The sequence below is a fragment of the Triticum urartu genome, chromosome 3 (genome assembly GCF_003073215.2).
Source record: "Triticum urartu cultivar G1812 chromosome 3, Tu2.1, whole genome shotgun sequence".
Taxonomy (NCBI): Eukaryota; Viridiplantae; Streptophyta; class Magnoliopsida; order Poales; family Poaceae; genus Triticum; species Triticum urartu.
In genome coordinates this window covers 486,154,790-486,174,140 of record NC_053024.1, presented here as the reverse complement: position 1 = coordinate 486,174,140, position 19,351 = coordinate 486,154,790, and the positions used below count along the sequence as shown (strand labels likewise).

Below are 19,351 nucleotides of genomic sequence, written 5' to 3'. Positions count from 1 at the left end.
ACACAAACCCGCTTCTCCTCAAGATCGATCTCCCTTAAATTTGTGACCTCATTATCCTCAAAAAATGCTGCTTGTCTAGTCTCCACAAATTTTGTGGTGTGACATGGACAATAAAAACGATATCCCTTTCCCCTATGAGGGTATCCAACGAAAAAACAACTAACTATTTTTGGATCCAATTTCTTAAGTTGTGGATTGAAAACTTTAGCTTCAGCAGGGCAACCCCACACCCGTAAGTAATTCAAGCTCGATTTCTTTCCCGCCCACATCTCGTAAGGTGTGTTCGGTGCTGACTTAGTTGGAGCAAGATTTAGTATGTGTGCAGCTGTCTTTAATGCCTCTATCCAAAGGATTACTGGTAAACTCGAGTGACTAAGCATGCTTCGCACCATATCCATAAGGGTGCGGTTGCGACGCTCGGCCACACCATTTTGTTGTGGTTCACCAGGCATTGAGTATTGAGCAATGATTCCATTTTCAGATAAGAACTTGGCAAAAGGTCCAGGAATTTGCCCATAAGGAGCATGCCTACCATAATACTCTCCCCTGCGATCAGACCATACAACTTTGATTTTTGCGTTCAGTTGATTTTCAACCTCCGCTTTATAGACTTTGAATTTCTCCAAAGCTTCCGATCGGTCACGTATGGGATAAATATATCCATAGCGGGAAAAGTCGTCTGTGAATGTAATGAATGAATCAAAACCATCTACAGACTTAACATTAAGGGGTCCACATATGTCGGTGTGAATTAATTGTAAAACCCCTGTGGCTCTTACTGCTCCTTTCTTAATTGTTTTTGCGAATTTTCTTTAATGCAGTCGACACATTTGTCTGCATCTGAGAAGTCTAATGGGAGGAGTATTTCATTTTTAACTAAGCGTTCCATGCCCCCTCGAAATGTGGCCCAAACGACAATGCCACAATTTCGAAGAATTACTAACTCATTTCCATTTCTTCTCAACATTAATTTCATCACTCACATGCATAACTGAATCATTATTAAGAGATAACATGTATAGTTGGCCTCATCTAACACCGATGCCTATATTCTTATTACATTTGATCAAAGCAAATTGTTTTCTTGCCAAAATGGCACTCATACATATCATCATCTAAACGAGAAACTAAAATCAAATTCCTACTTAAGGTAGGCACATAAATAACATTATTCAATCTAAGAGTGTGGCCAGTGTGTAGCTCCAACGTGAGAGATCCCACAGCTTCAACATCGGCCTCAACTCCGTTCGCAACCTTAAGCTTTCTTGTTCCTCCTCTTATAGTTTGGATCGTATCGAATCCCTGCATAGAGTTAGCAACGTGAGTGGTTGCCCCTGAATCAATCCACCATGACTTTATAGAAAAATCGACATAAAGAGATTCATCTACAAAAGTAATTTCATCAATACCTCTTTTGTTCATCCATTTTAGAAAGCCTGGGCAGTCCCTTTGATAGTGTCCATCCTCTTTGCAGAAGTTACAAGCATTTTCTCCAGCAGTGGAGCTGCTAGGAGCAGAAGAAGAACTGTCGACTTCTTTACCCTTGAATGCCTTAGGGTTGAATGGCTTAGTGCCTTCTTTCTTGACTTGCTTTTTCTGAGGCTTGGGAAAACCTTGCCCGTCATGCTTTCTCTTGTTAGAGCCAACATGAAAAACATGGTCTTTCTTCTGCCTCATGATTCTCTCTTCCTCCTGGACGATCCTTGCGGTCATCTCAGAGAGTTGCCATTTTTCCTTTAGAGAGTTATAGTTGACCTTAAATTGTTCAAACTCTTCTGGAAGAGACTCAAGAATAATTATGACAAGAAGGGCTTCACTTAAAGAACACTCCAAAGCCTTAAGTTTGGTGTAAGCATTTACCACCCTCAATATGTGTTGCCTAACGTTTTCGTCAATAGTGTATTTCTGAAGAAGCTTAGCAAAAAGCTCATGAGCATACACTTTGTCGGAGCCTTTAAATTGCTCCTCCATTTCAGTGAGGAATTCTTTAGCAGTGTCTTTCTTAGGGAGTGCTTCAGAAATGTCCGGCGATATTGTCGCTTTCATGATGAGAAGCGCAATATGGTTGGACTTGTTCCACTTTTCCATCTTAACATCATAGTCTTTCTTTAGTTCTGCATACCCTGTAACACCTGCCACAGGTGCCATAGGTTTTTCTTCCCTCAAGGCATAGTCAAACTCATTACAACCTAAACATAATTCGACTTGGGACTTCCAACAAGGGAAGTTACTCCCCGTAAGTGGTTCGATCGTGTTGGACCGGAATGGAGCGAAAGCTGAAATTATCATTAAAAAAATCATAAGTAAACTTGCATGATTGTAAATTTACATTGGTAAATGAACAACCATGCCAAGAATTTTAATTTCAACTCCATGTCAAAACACCGTTGGGCAGAAAAAACATGGAATTAAAATATCATAAGTGATGACTCATAATAATAAAACAACGTTGGTCCGAATTAAAATTAGAGTCATTTCATTCTTAATTTAAGCATCAACATAAAAAAACAATATCATTATTTGATGCTTAAATAAGTTCATCATGCAAAGCACAGAATAAATCCTGAATAAAATATCTCGTTGGTTCAATTTTACCCAGAATAATAGCATGTTTTAATTCATTATTATCTCAGATATTTTCTGGCTAAAAACAGTGCAATAGCATAATGTGTATTAACTTAAAATGCACTGGAAAAGACAGAAAACAGCCAAAAGATATGTGCCCGAAGTACCCACGGTCATCCGAAAAGCGGCCCAGTCCATTAGCATAAAACATTAAAAGAAAAAACTTTTTGCTAGACTGAAAACAACCTGGGCCGCAACCCACAACCAGGTAGAGCCCATTAGCGCCCGATGGCCCAGCTCGGAGCTGCGCGACGTCTCAGTCGTCGGATCAAGCTGACGGCTCGGATCGCCCCGCAAACGAGCAAAACAGCCGGCTGGGTCAAACCCTACCCATTTCTTCCCCTCCTCCCCGATTCTCACTCTCTGTCTCTGGTAGAGCAGCGACGGCGTTCTACGGCGGCCCGAGGCGCGCCGGCCATGGCGGCGCGGCGGCTGCGCTCGCCGGAGGAGCGTGCAGCAGGATGAATCCCGCGCGCTCCCCCGTCGAACGTGGCCCCGACGTCCGTGCTCATGGCGCATCAAGGGAGGAGGGACGCCGGCCACCGCGACATGAGGGCGACGGTGACGAGCTCGTCCATTCGAGTGGTGGCGGTGGCGGCTAGTAAACGTTCCGCGCGTCGCTCCGGTGGGAGGCGACGGCGTCGCGGCGTCTCCGCCCTCGCACCATGATGGATGCAGTGCGGGCCCCGAAGGGAAAGGCGGCTACGCGGCGCATTAGGTGAGCCTATGCCTCATTCTTCTCCAATTCGTGTTCATCAGTGCTTATTTTGGATTAAAAACAGCCCTAATTGCAGAACGAGTGTACTTTCGAATTGGGGATAAAAACTAGGGTTCTTCAACATGGGGGGTTTGCTACTGTTGATCCCTCTGCCTTCTAATTTGCTTATAAAGAAAAACCGGAATCAGTACCTAAACATAATTGATTCTAATCAACCGTGACATAACCATGAGCATTAATCTTTAACATGGGTTAATTAAAAGGAACTGACATTAACAATAATGATCCGAAGCAAAAATAGTGTATCACATAATTATTTGCAGACGGCAATTGGCATGAACGTCAAACATTAGCATGATCATAGGGCTAAAACTTTCAATCTTGATCATAAAAACCCTAAACCTGACTTGATTTAAAACTTGATGTTGATCTACAGATCAATAATATAGGGACCTATTGCAATCAAAATTGGCGACTGATACCATTGTTGGATTAACTATGCATCTATGGGATGCCATTAGCAGGAACTGATTGCATCTAGATCACCTAAAACATGAACAGAGAAGGGTTTAGGGGATTATTACATGTCACGGCAGTGGACATGATCGCCTGCTTGGTGCAGGCTTGATGCAGGGGTGATGTAGTCGAAGTAGAGGTTCTCCTCGACGTCCTGATTCCTTTAGGGCGCCACTGGCACTGCCCAGGGACAGCGGCGGCGGCAGGCTTAGGTCTTCCCGTCGCTGCAGCACTCCCCCTGATCGGATGGGGTGAGAGAATATCAGGAGGAGAGTAAACCTTTACGTGAATTGTGATCTCGCATGTGGCCAGCTCTCTCCCGTATCCTTTTTAATATGGCGCTGGCGACAGGGGACGTAAAACTTGAGTTGGTTTTTGGGCGCCCCCGATCAGGACGCGTTAGTTCTGATCGAGACTCATGTACATGGACCCCTTCACTTATCGTTATCCCTGCATCTTTTTTTTGTTAGACTAATAGATCTAAGTGGCCTGCTTAAGCCATCAGATCAAACCAACAGTTGCATCCTGCTCTCGATTGTTTTACTGTACTTCTTTTCAAATCTAGTTTTAGCATTCCAAGGTTGGTTGAAGTGTGTCGCTTAAATGTATGCACTTAGCAATTCCAAAATAGACAATTGTCATTGGGAACGGAAGGAAATGTCGGTCTCAGGAAATTATTATGTGGGTGTAAATCAGTCAAATTATACACGCACACTAGTCTCAACTCTCAACGGAACAAGCTCGAGAGATAGAGATGGCACACGACTGACTAGTCTGGCGCCAAGATACGTATCGATGACCAGCAAGATCATGCCCATCCTTCCCCGAAACTTCTATCCAGGACCAAGAGCCCTCGCAACTCGTAAACAAAGGCATGGGGGTAGGCAGCAAAGCACCAGTTTAAACTTAGAAGATCAAAGCAGAGAATGGAACACTACTGCTGACTTCGCTAGCTACCCAAGCAGCCATGCATCTCTTGCTAAGCAACCAGCAGCAGTTGCTGCTGCTTCTCCTCTTGGTTGCCGTCGCCGCCTCCCATGGCGATTCATCTAATGATGGTGCTTACGACACCTTCATGTGTGTTGGGGATATGACTATTTGTGTAAGCCATACAGGAGAGGCCGGATTACGCAAATAGAGGTTCATCAGAAACTTAAGACCAATGCATGAAGATGACGGTTCATTAAAAGGCTTAAAGGCCCACAGGCGACTCTGAGGCCCGTAAAGATAAACCGCCATGATGGTATAACTTGTACTGTAAGGTAGAAGTAACTAGTCGCCGAGTCGGACACTGTTTATGAGCCGGCTGGGACTCTGTAGGCCGCAGGGCGTCAACCCGTGTATATAAGGGGACGACCCGCCGGCGGTTTAGGGCGAGAAACAACTGATCGAGAGCCAGGCATAGCATATCTCGCTCCCTGGTCATCGAAACCTCAAGCAATTCCAACCCAACTAGACGTAGGCCTTCCTTCACCGTAAGAGGCTGAATTAGTATAAACCTCGCGTGTCTTTGTCCCGATTAACCCCTTTAAGCTTTCTAGTTGCGATGGCTCCACGACTAAGTCCTTGCAAAAGGACATTTTCCGTGACAATTCCACGACAGTTGGCGCCCACCGTGGGGCCAGCGCACGGTGGATTTGAGTTCTTGAAGGGCAGCTTCGAAGGGCTCAAGGGATACGCAGTTGGCCGGATAACCAAGAGTCGTCGCGGCAAGATCTACATCAATGACGAAGGCTGGGGCCCCGACGCCGGCTTAATTGAGTACGGGTACCGGGTCCCATTTGGCGGAATTCACGTCTTCATCGGCGGGATTGGTGAGCCAGGCCCTGAGCCGGACAGCTGCACCGACCTCGTCGAGACGGCTCAGCGTGCGAAACCCGCCCGAACTCAACCTGTCGTGAAGCGTGCCTTTGTGGGTTGCATCCACGGAGGTGAACTTTCTGAAGGATCTGAAGGTGATGGTGAGCCGGCCGTCCTCTCTGACGGTGATTCGTCCGCCGGCTCAACAGATTCGTTGTATCAAGTTCAAGATGGTGTGCTTGGGGGCTGTTCCGATGGCAGCACTATTCCGGACCCCTCAGAGTCGCCAAACTGGGCAGGAGTCTTCATGGCTGGTACTCAACCCAGCCAAAATTGTACGGCCTCAGCGGCGATAACGTCCGGGTTAGGAGCAGCCGGGGCAGGAGGCCCTGTGCGCTCACCGGCTCAGGTGCTGATGGATCTCATGGATAAACTTACGGCCTTGTTAACTGCTACAGTTGTCCCTGCAAACCAATCTGAGCATGAGGCAGAGGTGGCACAGGTTCGCGATGAGATCGCCCGGGCCAAGGAAACCTTAGCAGCTGAAGATACTAGATTAGCCACAGAGCGGGCGGCTTTGGACGTACGGGCGCAGCAACTTTAGGCAGAGGCCTTTCAGCTCACGTTGAGCTTGAACGCATCTAATGAGGTAATGAGGAGGAGACATCAGAAAACTCAGTCCCGTTTACCTCAGATTTATGATTCTCGGAATCTCTTTGCTACACCCGGGGCCGGCCCAAGTAACCCGCCAGGTGCAAATCAGTTTATGACATCCGGAGCGGGAGGCCCAGTCCAGCCTTCGGTGACGGCGCCTCTTCACGGCAATATGGCACCGCCCCCATTACGTAGCAATACCACAGGGTCACTTCTCCAACCCCATGGAGAACTTAATCGCAGCATCAGCACGTTTGGCGGCTCTCCCAGTAGATGGTGATGATCCGACATCGTTGGAAACCCGAAGGATCAGGGAACTTGTCCAAACAGCCCTGGCTCAGCAAGAGGCCTACTCCTACAGCCGGGACAGGATTCACTCAACTCCTCCGCCCTGGTTAGCTTCGCCTCGTCAAAACCGGAGCCCAGATTATAGTAGACACATGGAGTCAGAGGCCTTGTCAAGTAGCGCTCAGCGCCGGAACCAGCCCGGCGGGTATAACCCGGTTCAGGATCGGATACGTCAGGAGGACGAGCGGGCGGCTCAGCTAGCAGCCCAACAGGACTCACCGGCTTACCCGACGACTTCCGTTGAGGCGGGTGTTGCTACTAGAACCGGAGGAGTTCCTTGTCTGGTACCGGCTCTACGTAATGTACGTCTGCCCAAGGATTTCAAGGGACCTCGAAAGGTGCCGAATTATACGGCCGATTTACAGCCTGGGGCGTGGATTGAAGGTTACGAGATGGCCATGGAGCTGCTGGAGGTTAGTGATGAAGCGATGGCTAAATACTTCACCATGATGTTGGACGGAACGGCCCGTTCTTGGTTAAAGGGTTTGCCACCCAATTCCATTAGGTCATGGGCGGAGCTAAAGGCCCGTTTCATCCAGAACTTCAAGGACACTTGTAAGCAGTCTATGTCGATTGTGGACCTGACAAATTGTAAGCAGGAGGAAGGTGAATCTACGACTCATTGGGTGCGCCGGGTCAAAGACATAATACATTTGTCTGACAAGATGGATGCCGGCTCAGCAGTTCTCATGCTGGAGAAGAATTGCCGCTTTGAGCCTCTGAGACAGAAACTGGGGTGCCTTAAGCGTGATTGCAACGATATGGGACGCTGATGGCGGCTTTAGTCAAGTACGCCGATTCTGATAGTACCAAGGATCCCGCGTCTGATGAGGAAAAGACAGGGAAGGGAAAGAAGAACGGTAATGGAAAGGGTCAGCAGCATAACCCGGCGAGTCAAGGAGGCAATAAGAGTAAGGTGGACGGTAACCCAGAATTTGTGGCCGATGCACAGGGTAACAATCAGAAGCGCAAAGGAAAGCCACCCCCTCGGTTTGGTGGGTCAGGTCCGTCTCTGGAGCAACTACTCAATGAGCCCTGCCCAAAACACGGCACCCGGGAACGACCAGCGACTTATTTATGGAAGGATTGCGCAATCATGAAGGCTTTCAAGAATTATAATACGTTTGATGGCAATCAAGGCCCAGGCGGTGGCTCAGGAGCTGGCGGCTTTCATGGCCCGGGCGGCGGTTCAGGATCCGGTTTTCAAGGAAGCCAGGGTGGTTATAATCAACAGCAGTCTGGTCAAGGAGGTCAGCAGCAGCAGCAGTCAGGTTATCAGAGTCATCCAAAACAGCTAAACAGTGGGCAGTATCACGTGTTTACCACAAGTTTGTGTAAACGTGATCAGAAAGTTCATAAGAGGGCTGTGAATTCTGTTGAGCCGGCAGTCCCTCGTTACTTGAGGTGGTCGGAATAGCCTATTGTCTGGAGCAGGGAGGATCACCCTCCCTGGGTTGATAATCCGGGTCAACTGGCCCTGATGGTGGCACCGCAGGTTGGTGGTTATAAATTTACTAAGGTGCTAATGGATGGAGGGAGCAACATCAACATCCTCTATTACGAGACCTTTCGGCGCATGGGCTTAACTGACAAGAGTTTAAAGACTTCCAACACCGTCTTCCATGGAGTGGTGCCTGGTAAGTCGGCGTATCCTGTGGGTAAGATTGAATTAGAGGTGGCCTTTGGAGACGAGCATGATTCTAGGGCGGAAAAGTTAACTTTTGAAGTGGTAAAAATCAAGAGTCCATATCACGCTTTGTTCGGGCGGCCGACTTATGCCAAGTTCATGGCGCGGCCGTGTTATGTTTATTTACAGCTCAAGATGCCAGGTTACAAGGGTACCATCACTGTGCATGGAAGCCGAAAGGTGGCCCTGGAATGCGAAGAAGGCGATGCAGCTTATGCCGAGTCTGTCTGTGCAGCAGAGGAGCTCAAATTTTATCAAGATAATGTTGACCCGGCGGATATGACCTCCCTCAAGAAGCCGACTACGGAGCATGACCCGGCCATGAAGTTTAAATCGGCTGCAGAGACTAAGCTTGTTGATTTTACTCCGAACGATTCGTCTAAGCAATTCAGCATCAGTGCCAACTTGGATCCTAAATAGGAAAGCGCGCTCATCAAGTTCATCCGTGAGAACCGGGACATCTTTGCATGGAAGCCTTCTGACATGCCGGGTGTATGGAGAGGACTCGCTGAGCACACTCTTAATATTGATCCGAAGTATAAGCCGGTCAGGCAGTTTCTGCGGCGATTCAATGAGGAACGACGAAAAGCTATAGGAGAAGAGGTCGCCCGGCTCTTGGCGGCTGGGTTCATTGTCGAAGTGTTTCACCCGGAGTGGTTGGCTAACCCGGTGCTCGTGCTCAAGAAAAACGGCACCTGGCGGATGTGTGTGGATTACACGGACTTAAATAAGGCTTGTTCGGCTGATCCTTTCGCTCTCCCCCGTATTGATCAAATCATTGATGCTACGGCGGGTTGTGCGCGTTTGAGCTTTTTGGATGCTTACTCTGGTTATCATCAGATCAAGATGGCAGTTAAGGACCAGGAGAAGACGGCTTTCATCACTCCGTTTGGAGCCTTCTGCTATGTGTCTATGCCTTTTGGGCTCAAGAGTGCCCAGGCGACTTATCAACGGTGTGTACAGAATTGTCTCCACAATCAGATTGGGCGCAATGTTCATGCTTATGTGGATGACATAGTGGTGAAATCCAGAGAGGCGGAAACCTTGATATCTGATCTCAGAGAAACCTTTGACAATCTCCGGGTTTACAAAATGATGCTTAACCCGGAGAAGTGTGTATTTGGTGTGCCTACAGGTAAGCTTTTGGGATTCTTGGTCTCAAACAGGGGTATCGAGACTAATCCGGAGAAGATTAAGGCAATCACTTCTTTGGCTAAACCGTCATGTATCAATGATGTTCAGCGACTGGCGGGTCGTGTTGCCGCTTTAAGCCGGTTCATAAGCCGGTTAGGTGAGAAGGCCCTACCGCTGTACCAACTGATGAAGAAGGCAGACACCTTTGTCTGGAGTAATGCTGCTTTTGAGGATTTGAAGAGGCAGTTATCTGAGCCGCCAGTTCTTGCAGCTCCCATTGACAAAGAGCCTTTGCTGTTATATGTGGCTGCTAATTCACGAGCCGTCAGTGTGGCAATTGTGGTAGAGCGCAAGGAGGCTGGTAAGGAACATCCGGTTCAACGGCCGGTTTATTATGTCAGTGAGGTACTCATCGAGTCAAAACAAAGATATCCTCATTGGCAGAAACTTGTTTACGGGGTGTTCATGGCAAGCCGGAAGCTGAAGCAATACTTCCAAGGTCACCCTATCACTGTGGTAAGTTCTGCCCCCTTGGGAGACATTATTCAGAACAGAGAGGCTACAGGACGAGTCGCCAAGTGGGCCATCGAGCTCGGGTCTCATGGTCTGAAGTACGTACCACGCACTGCCATTAAGTCTCAAGCTTTGGTGGATTTCATCAACGACTGGACAGAGCTGTAGGCACCTGAGGAGAAGCCCGATAACACTTATTGGACTATTCACTTTGATGGGTCCAGACAGTTGGAAGGCTCGGGGACTGGAGTCGTGTTAACTTCCCCTCGAGGTGACAAATTTTGTTATGTGCTCCGGCTTATGTTTCCTTGTACTAACAATGTAGCTGAGTACGAGGCCCTACTCCATGGTCTCCGGATGGCCAAAGAGATGAACTTGAGCCGGGTAAGATGCTTGGGAGACTCAGACCTTGTGGCTCAACAGGTGTCAGGCAAGTGGGACTCTAAAGATCCCCTTATGGCGGCTTACCGTCGTGAAGTCAATGCTGTGGCTGGACATTTCAAGGGTTATGTGGTGGAACACATTGATCGAAGGAAGAATGAGGCGGCTGATGCCTTAAGCCGGCTGGGATCTCAGCGTAAGCCGGTGCTGCCTAACACTTTTCTTGATGTTTTGAATAATCCTTCTGTTAAGTTACCTACAGAGGAAGATCTGGCAATACCAGACCCGGAGGCACAGCTGGTGGCGGCTCTCCACGTTATCCCGGATGGGACAGTGCCTTATTTGGCTTACATGACCCGGGGAGAGTTGCCTAAAGATGAGACCTTGGCAAGACAAATCGCCCGGCGGTCCAAGTCCATGACAATTGTCAATGGCGAGTTACATCATTGCAGTGTCACTGAAGCGTTTCAATGTTGCGTGTCACCTACAGAGGGTCAGGAGATCCTTCGTGAGATTCATGAAGGCGATTGTGGTCATCACGCCGGCTCAAAATCTCTTGTGGCCAAAGCTTTCCGTCATGGGTTTTATTGGCTGACGGCTCATGCTGATGCAGAAGACCTGGTCAGTAAATGTGACGGATGTCAGAAATTCTCACGACGAGCCCATGTGCCGGCTCAAGAATTGAGGATGATTCCAATTACTTGGCTGTTTGCAGTCTGGGGGCTTGATATGGTCGGGCCTTTCAAAAGGTCTAAGGATAAAAAGACACATCTCTTGGTGGCGGTTGACAAGTTCACAAAGTGGGTGGAGGCGGAGCCAGTCAGTAAGTGTGATGCAGCCACAGCGGTCCAGTTTATGAAAAAGGTGATTTTTCGCTTTGGTTTTCCACACAGCATCATAACTGATAATGGCACTAACCTCTCCAAAGGAGCTATGCAAGAGTTCTGTCAATGAGAGCATATCCGGCTTGACGTTTCAGCTGTGGCTCACCCTCAATTCAATGGTCAAGCAGAACGAGCTAATCAAGAAATCTTGAGGGGTATCAAGCCCCGACTCTTGGCCCCCTTGCAGCGGACGCCGGGTTGTTGGGTGGACGAGTTACCTTCTGTACTTTGGAGCATCAATACTACACCTAACAGATCTACGGGTTACACGCCTTTCTTTATGGTGTATGGAGCAGAGGCGGTCCTGCTAAGTGACATCCGTTATGACTCACCCCGTGTGGCGGCTTATGTTGAGGAAGACAACGAAAAAGCTCGGCAAGACGCACTTGACCTGTTGGATGAAGAGCGAGACTTGGCAATAGCCCGCTCGACGATTTACCAACAAGACCTGCGCCGCTACCACAGCCGCCGGGTTAGGTCCAGAACCTTTCAAGAAGGCGACTTAGTGCTCCGACTCATCCAGGATCAATCTGACATGTACAAGCTATCCCCTCCTTGGGAAGGACCCTTTGTGGTCAGCAAGAATCTGAACAACGGATCATACTGCCTTATCGATGTTCGGGAGCACAAAGACTCATGTAAGTCGAAGGAGGAGACCCGTCGGCCGTGGAATATCGCTCATCTTCGACCTTATTATACCTGAGCCATCGGCTCTAATGTGTATATACTTATACTATGTATATTACATAAAGCAATAAAGCAGGACCTCTGTCCTTTTTTCCACTCCCAAAAAAGGTTTATGTGTTTTCTTTGTCAGGTGGTGTAGATAACCAAGGAGAAGCGGATCATATTTGAATCCGGCTTTCCTTTGGTCCGGCTTATGATCATATCTGAATCTAGCCGTGATCACTTGGGGGCTTCCTGTTCAAACTTAGGTCGTATTCGAACCAAAGAGAACATAGCTGTCGATACCCACTTGATCGGCATACTGCCAAACCCACTTGGGGGCTTCTTAATCATATTTGAATCATAGCTTAACCCCTTTGGGTCTGATGTGGATCGTATTCGAATCAGCGTCATTAAACAACTATTATGGTCACTTGGGGGCTTCCTGTTCAAACAAGGTCGTATTCGAACCAAAGAGAACATAGCTGTCGATACCCACTTGATCGGCATCGCCACAGCCACTGGGGGCTAACAGATCGTATCCGAATCTTAGCTCAACCCCTTTGGAACGGTTCACTGATCATATTCGAATCAGAAACCCTTGAATTTTGTTCATCATATTTTACAAGTATCAACATTGGATATCTTGCGACCCTCTTGAAAATACAATGGAATACATTGCAATCCTCCAGGATTAATATTGGTTACATCAGGTTGTTAAGTACCAGGTGAACTTTTATGTGCCAATTTTCAGGAGTTAAACTTACCCTCAGGGGTTGGCTTATATAAGCCGGAAAAGCAGCCGTAAGCATCACAGGGCAATGCAAGACATTTCTGCAAAGGACATAACAGATTCATATAAACTACAAAGTGCATAGTGACGGCGGCTTATGCAGGTATTAAGGGCCATAAGCATGCGCAAAGGCATAGCAAAACTCAAAGTATTTTCTACTTTGTTACAAGACTCCCCGAGTCTGAATGATGCGGCATTGTTTTTCTACAACGACATAAGCAGGTGGCGCCTGGCAATCTATTCTTGGGGTTGACTTGAAGCCTCCGGGTTATCCTTCTTCGCCTCTCCGCCGGCTGCTTTGTCCTGGAAGGATGATGAGGCCCAGTCAATGCCACTCAAGGCCTCAAACTCAGCTTCATCATCTATTAAACCGGTTGGGTCGACTTCAGGGGCAAAGGTGTGCTTACGGATTGGAGGGATCAAGTTGACATCGTCATAATGCGGCGTGGGGATTCTCCGATTCTCCTTGTCATAACCCGGCTGACACTTGGTGAGGTCAGTGTCGTTTCCAATTTGAGTGGCCACAGGGCGTATATCCCTCACGCAGGTGGTGAAATCCTTTTCATCAAATGGAGTGCCATCCTCCTTTAAACTTGGATACCCAAGAGCGATGTCGGCCGGGTCTAGCTCTGGTAACCAGGCTTTGGCCTGACTCAAAGCGGCTATTGCTCCGGCTCTTGCTTGGGCCCGTCTCAACTCTTGAATCCGCTGAGGAAGTACAGCAAGCCGTTGTAACACATCTTGCAAGAGGTGGGCAACATCATTTGATAAGGCTACGACGGCCAAGACACGTTGTGACCCGATGTACAGTTGCTCTACTAGAGTATACACCGCCTTCAATTTGATCAGCATATTCTGCTTGAGGTTTGTGCTCCTGGGGCCTGTATTGGTAAGTATAAAGTAAACCTCAGGTAACAATTGAAAGAATATTTACAATATTTAATGCTTGCTTAAGATAACTTACCAAAGATCGCTGAGACCATCCGAGATATCTGGCGCTGTAAGCCGGTCAGTTCGGCTGTTGCATTTGCCAGCGACGCCTCTACTGTCTCGGCCCAGGTCACCAGTCCGGCCTTTTCGTCAGTCCAAATTTTCTTCTCCGACTCAAAATTTTTCTTCAGCTTCTCTTGTTCAGAGACGCTGAATTCAAATTTGGAGTTAGCCTTTTGAATTTCAATCTCCTGGGCTGCCAGGCGGTTCTTCAGGTCAGCAATCTCTGATTCAAATTGACTTATGGTGGCCTGCATTGCACCGGATAGTCATCAAGATTACGGTAAATAATATTAAGTCCCAAGCACTTTGCAAGCAAAGATACTTGACACTTGGGGGCTAATGTATACCGAAGCTTTCTAAATTATTAAGCCGGTCCTAGATATTAAGTCCCAAATACTTTGCAAGCAAAGATACTTGGCACTTGGGTGCTAATGTGTATCACAAGTTAAAGGTATTGAGGATGCATCCGGTTTAAATATTTTTCTTTAAGCCGGGCAAGCAGCTCTAACAATTTTTCTAAGTCTACAGCATATTTATTCATAAGCAATAGACTTGGGGGCTGGTATAGTAAGTATGATTGAAAGTAAGGAAGCATAAGTCATACCTCAGATTTTTGCTGTATTTGCTTCACCATGTCAATTTCCAGGTCACGGCTGCTTTGCACCTGGTTGATATAGCCCAAGACGATCTCTCCAATACTCAAATGAGTATAGTCGGTGATATCCATCTTGGCCTTACGGCGTTCTAGCAACTCCTCTTTAGCCGAGCATTTGGCAAGGACAGTGGGCCTGGCCGGCTCAACGAATTGAGCCTTGAGAAATTCCACTTCTGGGTCAGCCGTTTTGACTGGGCTAGGTGTCTCTGGGTTAACAGAACCATCAAGAATATCTTCAGCAGGCGGGTCAGAAGTTGGTGCTGCAATGTCTTGAGCCGGCTCAGGCGGCGGTTGATGTGTGGAAGAGTCGGGAGCAGCTATACCCTGTTCCGGTTCAGTCACCGCAGGGGTTTGGGCCAGTTTATCCTTTTTGTTTTTCTTCCTGGGCTTAACCTACATGCTATGGGCAAAGCAGAGAAATAAGTAAAGAAACATGAAGAAAGAAAAACATAAGGTGAATAAATTGATATTACCCAGGGGCAGTCTTAAAAGCTGGCATGTTTGATTGCATGGACTCGCCGGATGAAGGAGAGGTATCCTGGTAATTGGAGTCAGAGGAATTGAGAGGTTGACGGATTAGACCCGCCAAAGGTAAAAAAGGGTATAAGTTGGAGATAACCTCAGTCCGACGCTTCCGGGTTGTGTCAGGCAAGCCGGAGGATAGCTCTGCATCCTTCCTGGTCCGGGTCTACCTCCGGTTTTCAAATTGCTGTTGCTTCAAAAGAAAGTCAGGATCTTGGTAAGCCAAAGGGTGTGAAAATCTTACTTTCCGGGTTACTCTTCGAATTTTCTGACGCGGCCGAAGCTCGGAGTCGGAGGAGATTATAGTTACCTCTTCCTCGACGGGTTGGCTGTTGCCCGTGTCTTCCTGAAAGAAAGTTAATATCAGTAAGGTAGTGATAAAGGAGAAAGGGAAATTAAAAAGTTACCTCTTCCTCATTATCATCAGAATCATCAAGCTGAAACAACTCAGAAGCGCTTGGCTTCCTTTTCCTTGAAGTGGTGGGCTTGGCGGTTTTCCTTTCGGCTCTCTTGGCCTCCTGGCTTTCTTGGCCGCCTCATGATCATATGGATTTTCCAGAAGTTATCATTTGCCTGTAAAAAGTTATAAAGGGTTATGCGTAAGAATACAGTATAACATGATAAAAAATAACCCGACGGCTGGAAACTTACTGCAGTGGGCCGGGCTCTTCTTGCAAAAAGGTAGTAAGCCAAAAGCGTTACTATTCACTGTGCCCTCTTTCAACAAAGACTGAGTTGTAGCTTCCACTACGTCATCTGGTAAGTCGTCAGGACTATGACGTTGAGGGTCATTTTTCTCGCCTGAATAATTACACATTAAGCCGGGGCGGCGGCTTAACGGAATTATTCTCCAAGCAACCCAGACTCGGACCAGGTCAATGCCATCTAAGCCGTTCCCTAAAAGAGCTTTAATCTTCTTGATCTTGGGGGTGAGTGGCAAACGTTCAATAGCAGTCAACTTATCCGGCAGCGGGTGAGTAGGTTCAAGGCGCAATGCACGGAAGCCGGGCAGCGGGTTTTCACCAGCCGGAGAAGTATCTTGGTAGTAGAACCATGTCTGGTTCCAGTCCTTTGGATGACTCGGCAATTCAGCATAAGGGAACAGGCAGTCTCTCCGCCTTTGAATCGATATGCCACCAAGCTCCAGACTGGGCCCGTTGGCCCGCTCATTCTGGCGGTTCAAATAGAACAATTCCCTGAACAAAAGTAGGCTGGGTTCTTCTCCAAGGTAGACCTCACAAAAAACTTGGAAGTTGCAGATATTTGACATGGAATTGGGCCCGATGTCTTGAGGTCTTAAGTCAAAGAAGTGCAAAACGTCTCTAAAGAATTTTGAACCGGGAGGAGCAAATCCCCAGCTCATGTGATCGGTAAAAATGATCACCTCCCCTTCCTTGGGTTGAGGTTTCTCTTCAGACGGGTCAGGAGCATGATAAGACATGACATCCTTCTTGGGCAGATGGCCAGATTTTACAAACTCGGACAGTTTGCTCTCTATAACAATGGATGGGACCCAGTTGCAGGTAACCGGAGGTTTAACAGCTTTGGGTGCCATTGGGTAAATTGAAGCCTACAACAAGATAAAGGAAATTTTCCGGTTTACTATAACCCGGAGAATAAACATTATTGGGTTATTTAAGATGGCGGCTTAAGAAGGGGCCTAATGACATACAGGAAACTATGTGATAATGTTTAACAGCTGCAGGTATTAAAGATGATTAAGGTTTTCTTAAGTTGCCAGAGGCAAGCGGTGCTGATAGCCGGTATTATCTTAAACCGGTTACACGGATTACTATGGCTAAAACAGAGTCAACAGACACAGTTTTTCGCTAAGTGTGGAGCAAACATGTTTCACAAATTGCAATTATTATTTTGGATCAAACGATGCTCTGGAAAGGAAAAATTTCTAGACCTAAAACAGTACAGGGAAGTTCATATACTCAAAGAGGGCTTCCAAAACAAGGAAATGAGATCTATTTTCATACAGAATAAGCACACAACATCCTTCGCAGCAGTTTTATGTGGTTTTTACGATCTGAACAAGGTATTAGAGGTAAGAACTAATGGAGGTTGCGTCGGGCGACGATGAACGTCGACGAACTCAAGACAATACTAATGCAGATCTGAGAAAGGGGGGAAAGAGAACTCACCGATGTGGAAGAACTGCGGAGGGTTGCCGTTGTTCTCTGGTCAAAAAACAGGGTGATGCAGCGGCCTGAGTCGGTGAAGACGAGGTTTCCGACGGTGGCGGCGGCGAAGCTCGAGCGGCAGAAGAGGGAGTGCGAGGAAGAAGACGACCGGAGGAAATGAAAAAGACCTAGGTCGCGCCTATTTATAAGGAGGACCGACTGAGACGGCGCGAGAAACGAGGAGACCAAGACATCATTATCCAGCGGCCCCGGCGCCTCGATTTTCGGGAGGGTCAGTAAAGGCAAAGATCCGTTGAAGATATGATAAATTAAAATATAAGTTTTATTGAAGATGACGTCACGATGATTTAACCCGGAGCCAGAGGATGACGTCACGGCGGCTTACAATTTTCACGCAAGACAGAAGACTAAAGGCCCGTTCATAAGGTGTTCAAAGATTGACATGAACCGGTTCAAATCAATCTGGAGCCTAATGTTGGGGATATGACTATTTGTGTAAGCCATTCAGGAGAGGCCGGGTTACGCAAATAGAGGTTCATCAGAAGCCCAAGACCAAGGCATGAAGATGGCGGTTCACTAAAAGGCTTAAAGGCCCACAGGCGACTTTGAGACCCGTAAAGATAAACCGCCATGATGGTATAACTTGTACTGTAATGTAGAAGTAACTAGTCGTCGAGTCGGACACTGTTTATGAGCCGGCCGGGACTCTGTAGGCCGCAGAGCGTCAACCCGTGTATATAAGGGGACGACCCGCCAGCGGTTTAGGACGAGAAACAACTGATCAAGAGCCAAGCATAGCGTATCTCGCTCCCTGGTCATCAAAACCTCAAGCAATTTCAACCCAACTAAACGTAGAACTTCCTTTATTGTAAGCGGCTGAATTAGTATAAACCTTGCATGTCTTTGTCCCGATTAACCCCTTTAAGCTTCCTAGTTGCGATGGCTCCACGACTAAGTCCTTGCAAAATGACATCTGCCGTGACAATTCCACGACAATGTGCCTGAATCAGACTTACACCTGCGGAAGCGTGAACATCAGCTACCCGTTCTATCTCTCTGGAGAGACAAAAGATATCAAGGGCAACAGCAACTCCTACTGCGGCTACCCTGGCCTAGGGATCCTCTGCGACGACGACAAGCACATCCTGCAGCTCAGCGACATCGCCAACTACACGGTGAAGAGCATGGACGGTGCGCTCGCGACCGTGTCTCTAGCCGACCCGAACGTCGACGACGACCGCAACCCCTGCCCGAGACCAAGAATCGATCGCAACATCACTTTGCAAGAGGGATCGTTGCTGTACTTTCCTGACAGCACGGTCGATTACCTTATCCTCTTCATCGGCTGCATCTTCAACTCTACCTTCCACCAACCGAGTTACATCCGCCCGATCAGCTGCGAAAGCTTCGCTGGTCCTGGTCCTGGACTATCGTTCGTGCTTCCTGATGATGCAGTGCCCGCCGGCAACTGGGTGCAAGCGTGCAGCCAAGTCATACAATTGCCTGTGCACAAATACGGCGAGATCAACGTTACTCACCCTGGATGGGCAAACAGTGGATATGCCAGTGTTCTTCGTCAGGAATTCCAGCTGGGATGGAACGAGAGCGGGAAACCCCCGGCATGTATCCAGTGCGAGGGATCCAATTCCAAGGGACGGTGCGGTCACAGCCGGACTGGGGACTTCATAGGCTGCTTGTGCCCTGACGGCCGAGTACACTCCGATGATAATTGTGATAAAACCCGTAAGTTCTTTGAATCTCAAGCTTTTTCTTTGTAAGAAGTTGCCGTCTAGGTGTATTTGGCATGCTCTCTCGGGCCAACTTGTTTCGTCAGGTGTAAGAGAGCCTGCAATTATTTTTGAAGTAATCCTCCAAAATAACTAGTCCAGAGTCGATTAAATCCATATACATAGATTTGACCGTGCAAAACCCACAAGGTTAATATGTATCAACCGTCTAACTAAATGCACCCACGCAGTCCATTTATCCCCTACGAGAGCTCGCCTGAATTGGATATTCAATGGATTTGACTCTAACACCATGCTCACATAGTCTTCCTTGCGCTGAAGATCATATAAATATATAGTAGGAAAATTTATTTTGTGATGTATCTAATGGAACTAATTTGATGTTGTAGATGTTGCTGTATTTTTCAATAGACTTGATCAAACTTAAAGATGTTTGAGTTAAGATAAACCTAGAACCTTAAGTATTTTGAAATGGAGGAAATATATTTCACTGATCAAACTGATTATAAATAGTACACATGTGGTCACCGATGGGCCTCCTCAACCTCTCTCCAATGGACCTGG

General features: G+C 47.5%; 2 protein-coding genes across 4 annotated transcripts; both read right to left on the bottom strand.

Moving 5' to 3' along the window:
* Positions 1–991: 991 nt before the first annotated feature.
* Positions 992–5,298, bottom strand: LOC125548534. Its single transcript, XM_048712114.1, has 3 exons — positions 3,928–5,298; positions 1,410–2,276; positions 992–1,302 (listed from the first exon to the last, which is right to left on the bottom strand). The coding sequence occupies exons 1-3, from the start codon at positions 3,944–3,946 to the stop codon at positions 1,256–1,258; spliced, it is 933 nt and encodes a 310-aa protein (XP_048568071.1). The 5' UTR covers positions 3,947–5,298; the 3' UTR covers positions 992–1,255.
* A 7,459-nt stretch (positions 5,299–12,757) lies between these two features.
* LOC125544506 lies at positions 12,758–16,964 on the bottom strand (the record flags this gene model as incomplete). Of its 3 annotated transcripts, XM_048708224.1 has the most annotated exon segments (9): positions 12,758–13,022; positions 13,127–13,600; positions 13,684–13,960; positions 14,317–14,767; positions 14,841–14,905; positions 14,987–15,076; positions 15,200–15,235; positions 15,297–15,462; positions 15,541–16,964. In XM_048708224.1, coding segments are annotated over 4 exon segments (909 nt in total). In that variant the 3' UTR covers positions 12,758–12,987.
* Between the last annotated feature and the right edge of the window lie 2,387 nt (positions 16,965–19,351).

What these genes read in the sequence shown, in the direction of transcription:
- LOC125548534 (XM_048712114.1), bottom strand. An exon ending in AAAATGGATGAACAAAAGAG is followed by an intron (nt 1,303 to 1,409) that starts GTATTGATGAAA and finishes AACTCTATGCAG; the next exon opens with GGATTCGATACGATCCAAAC.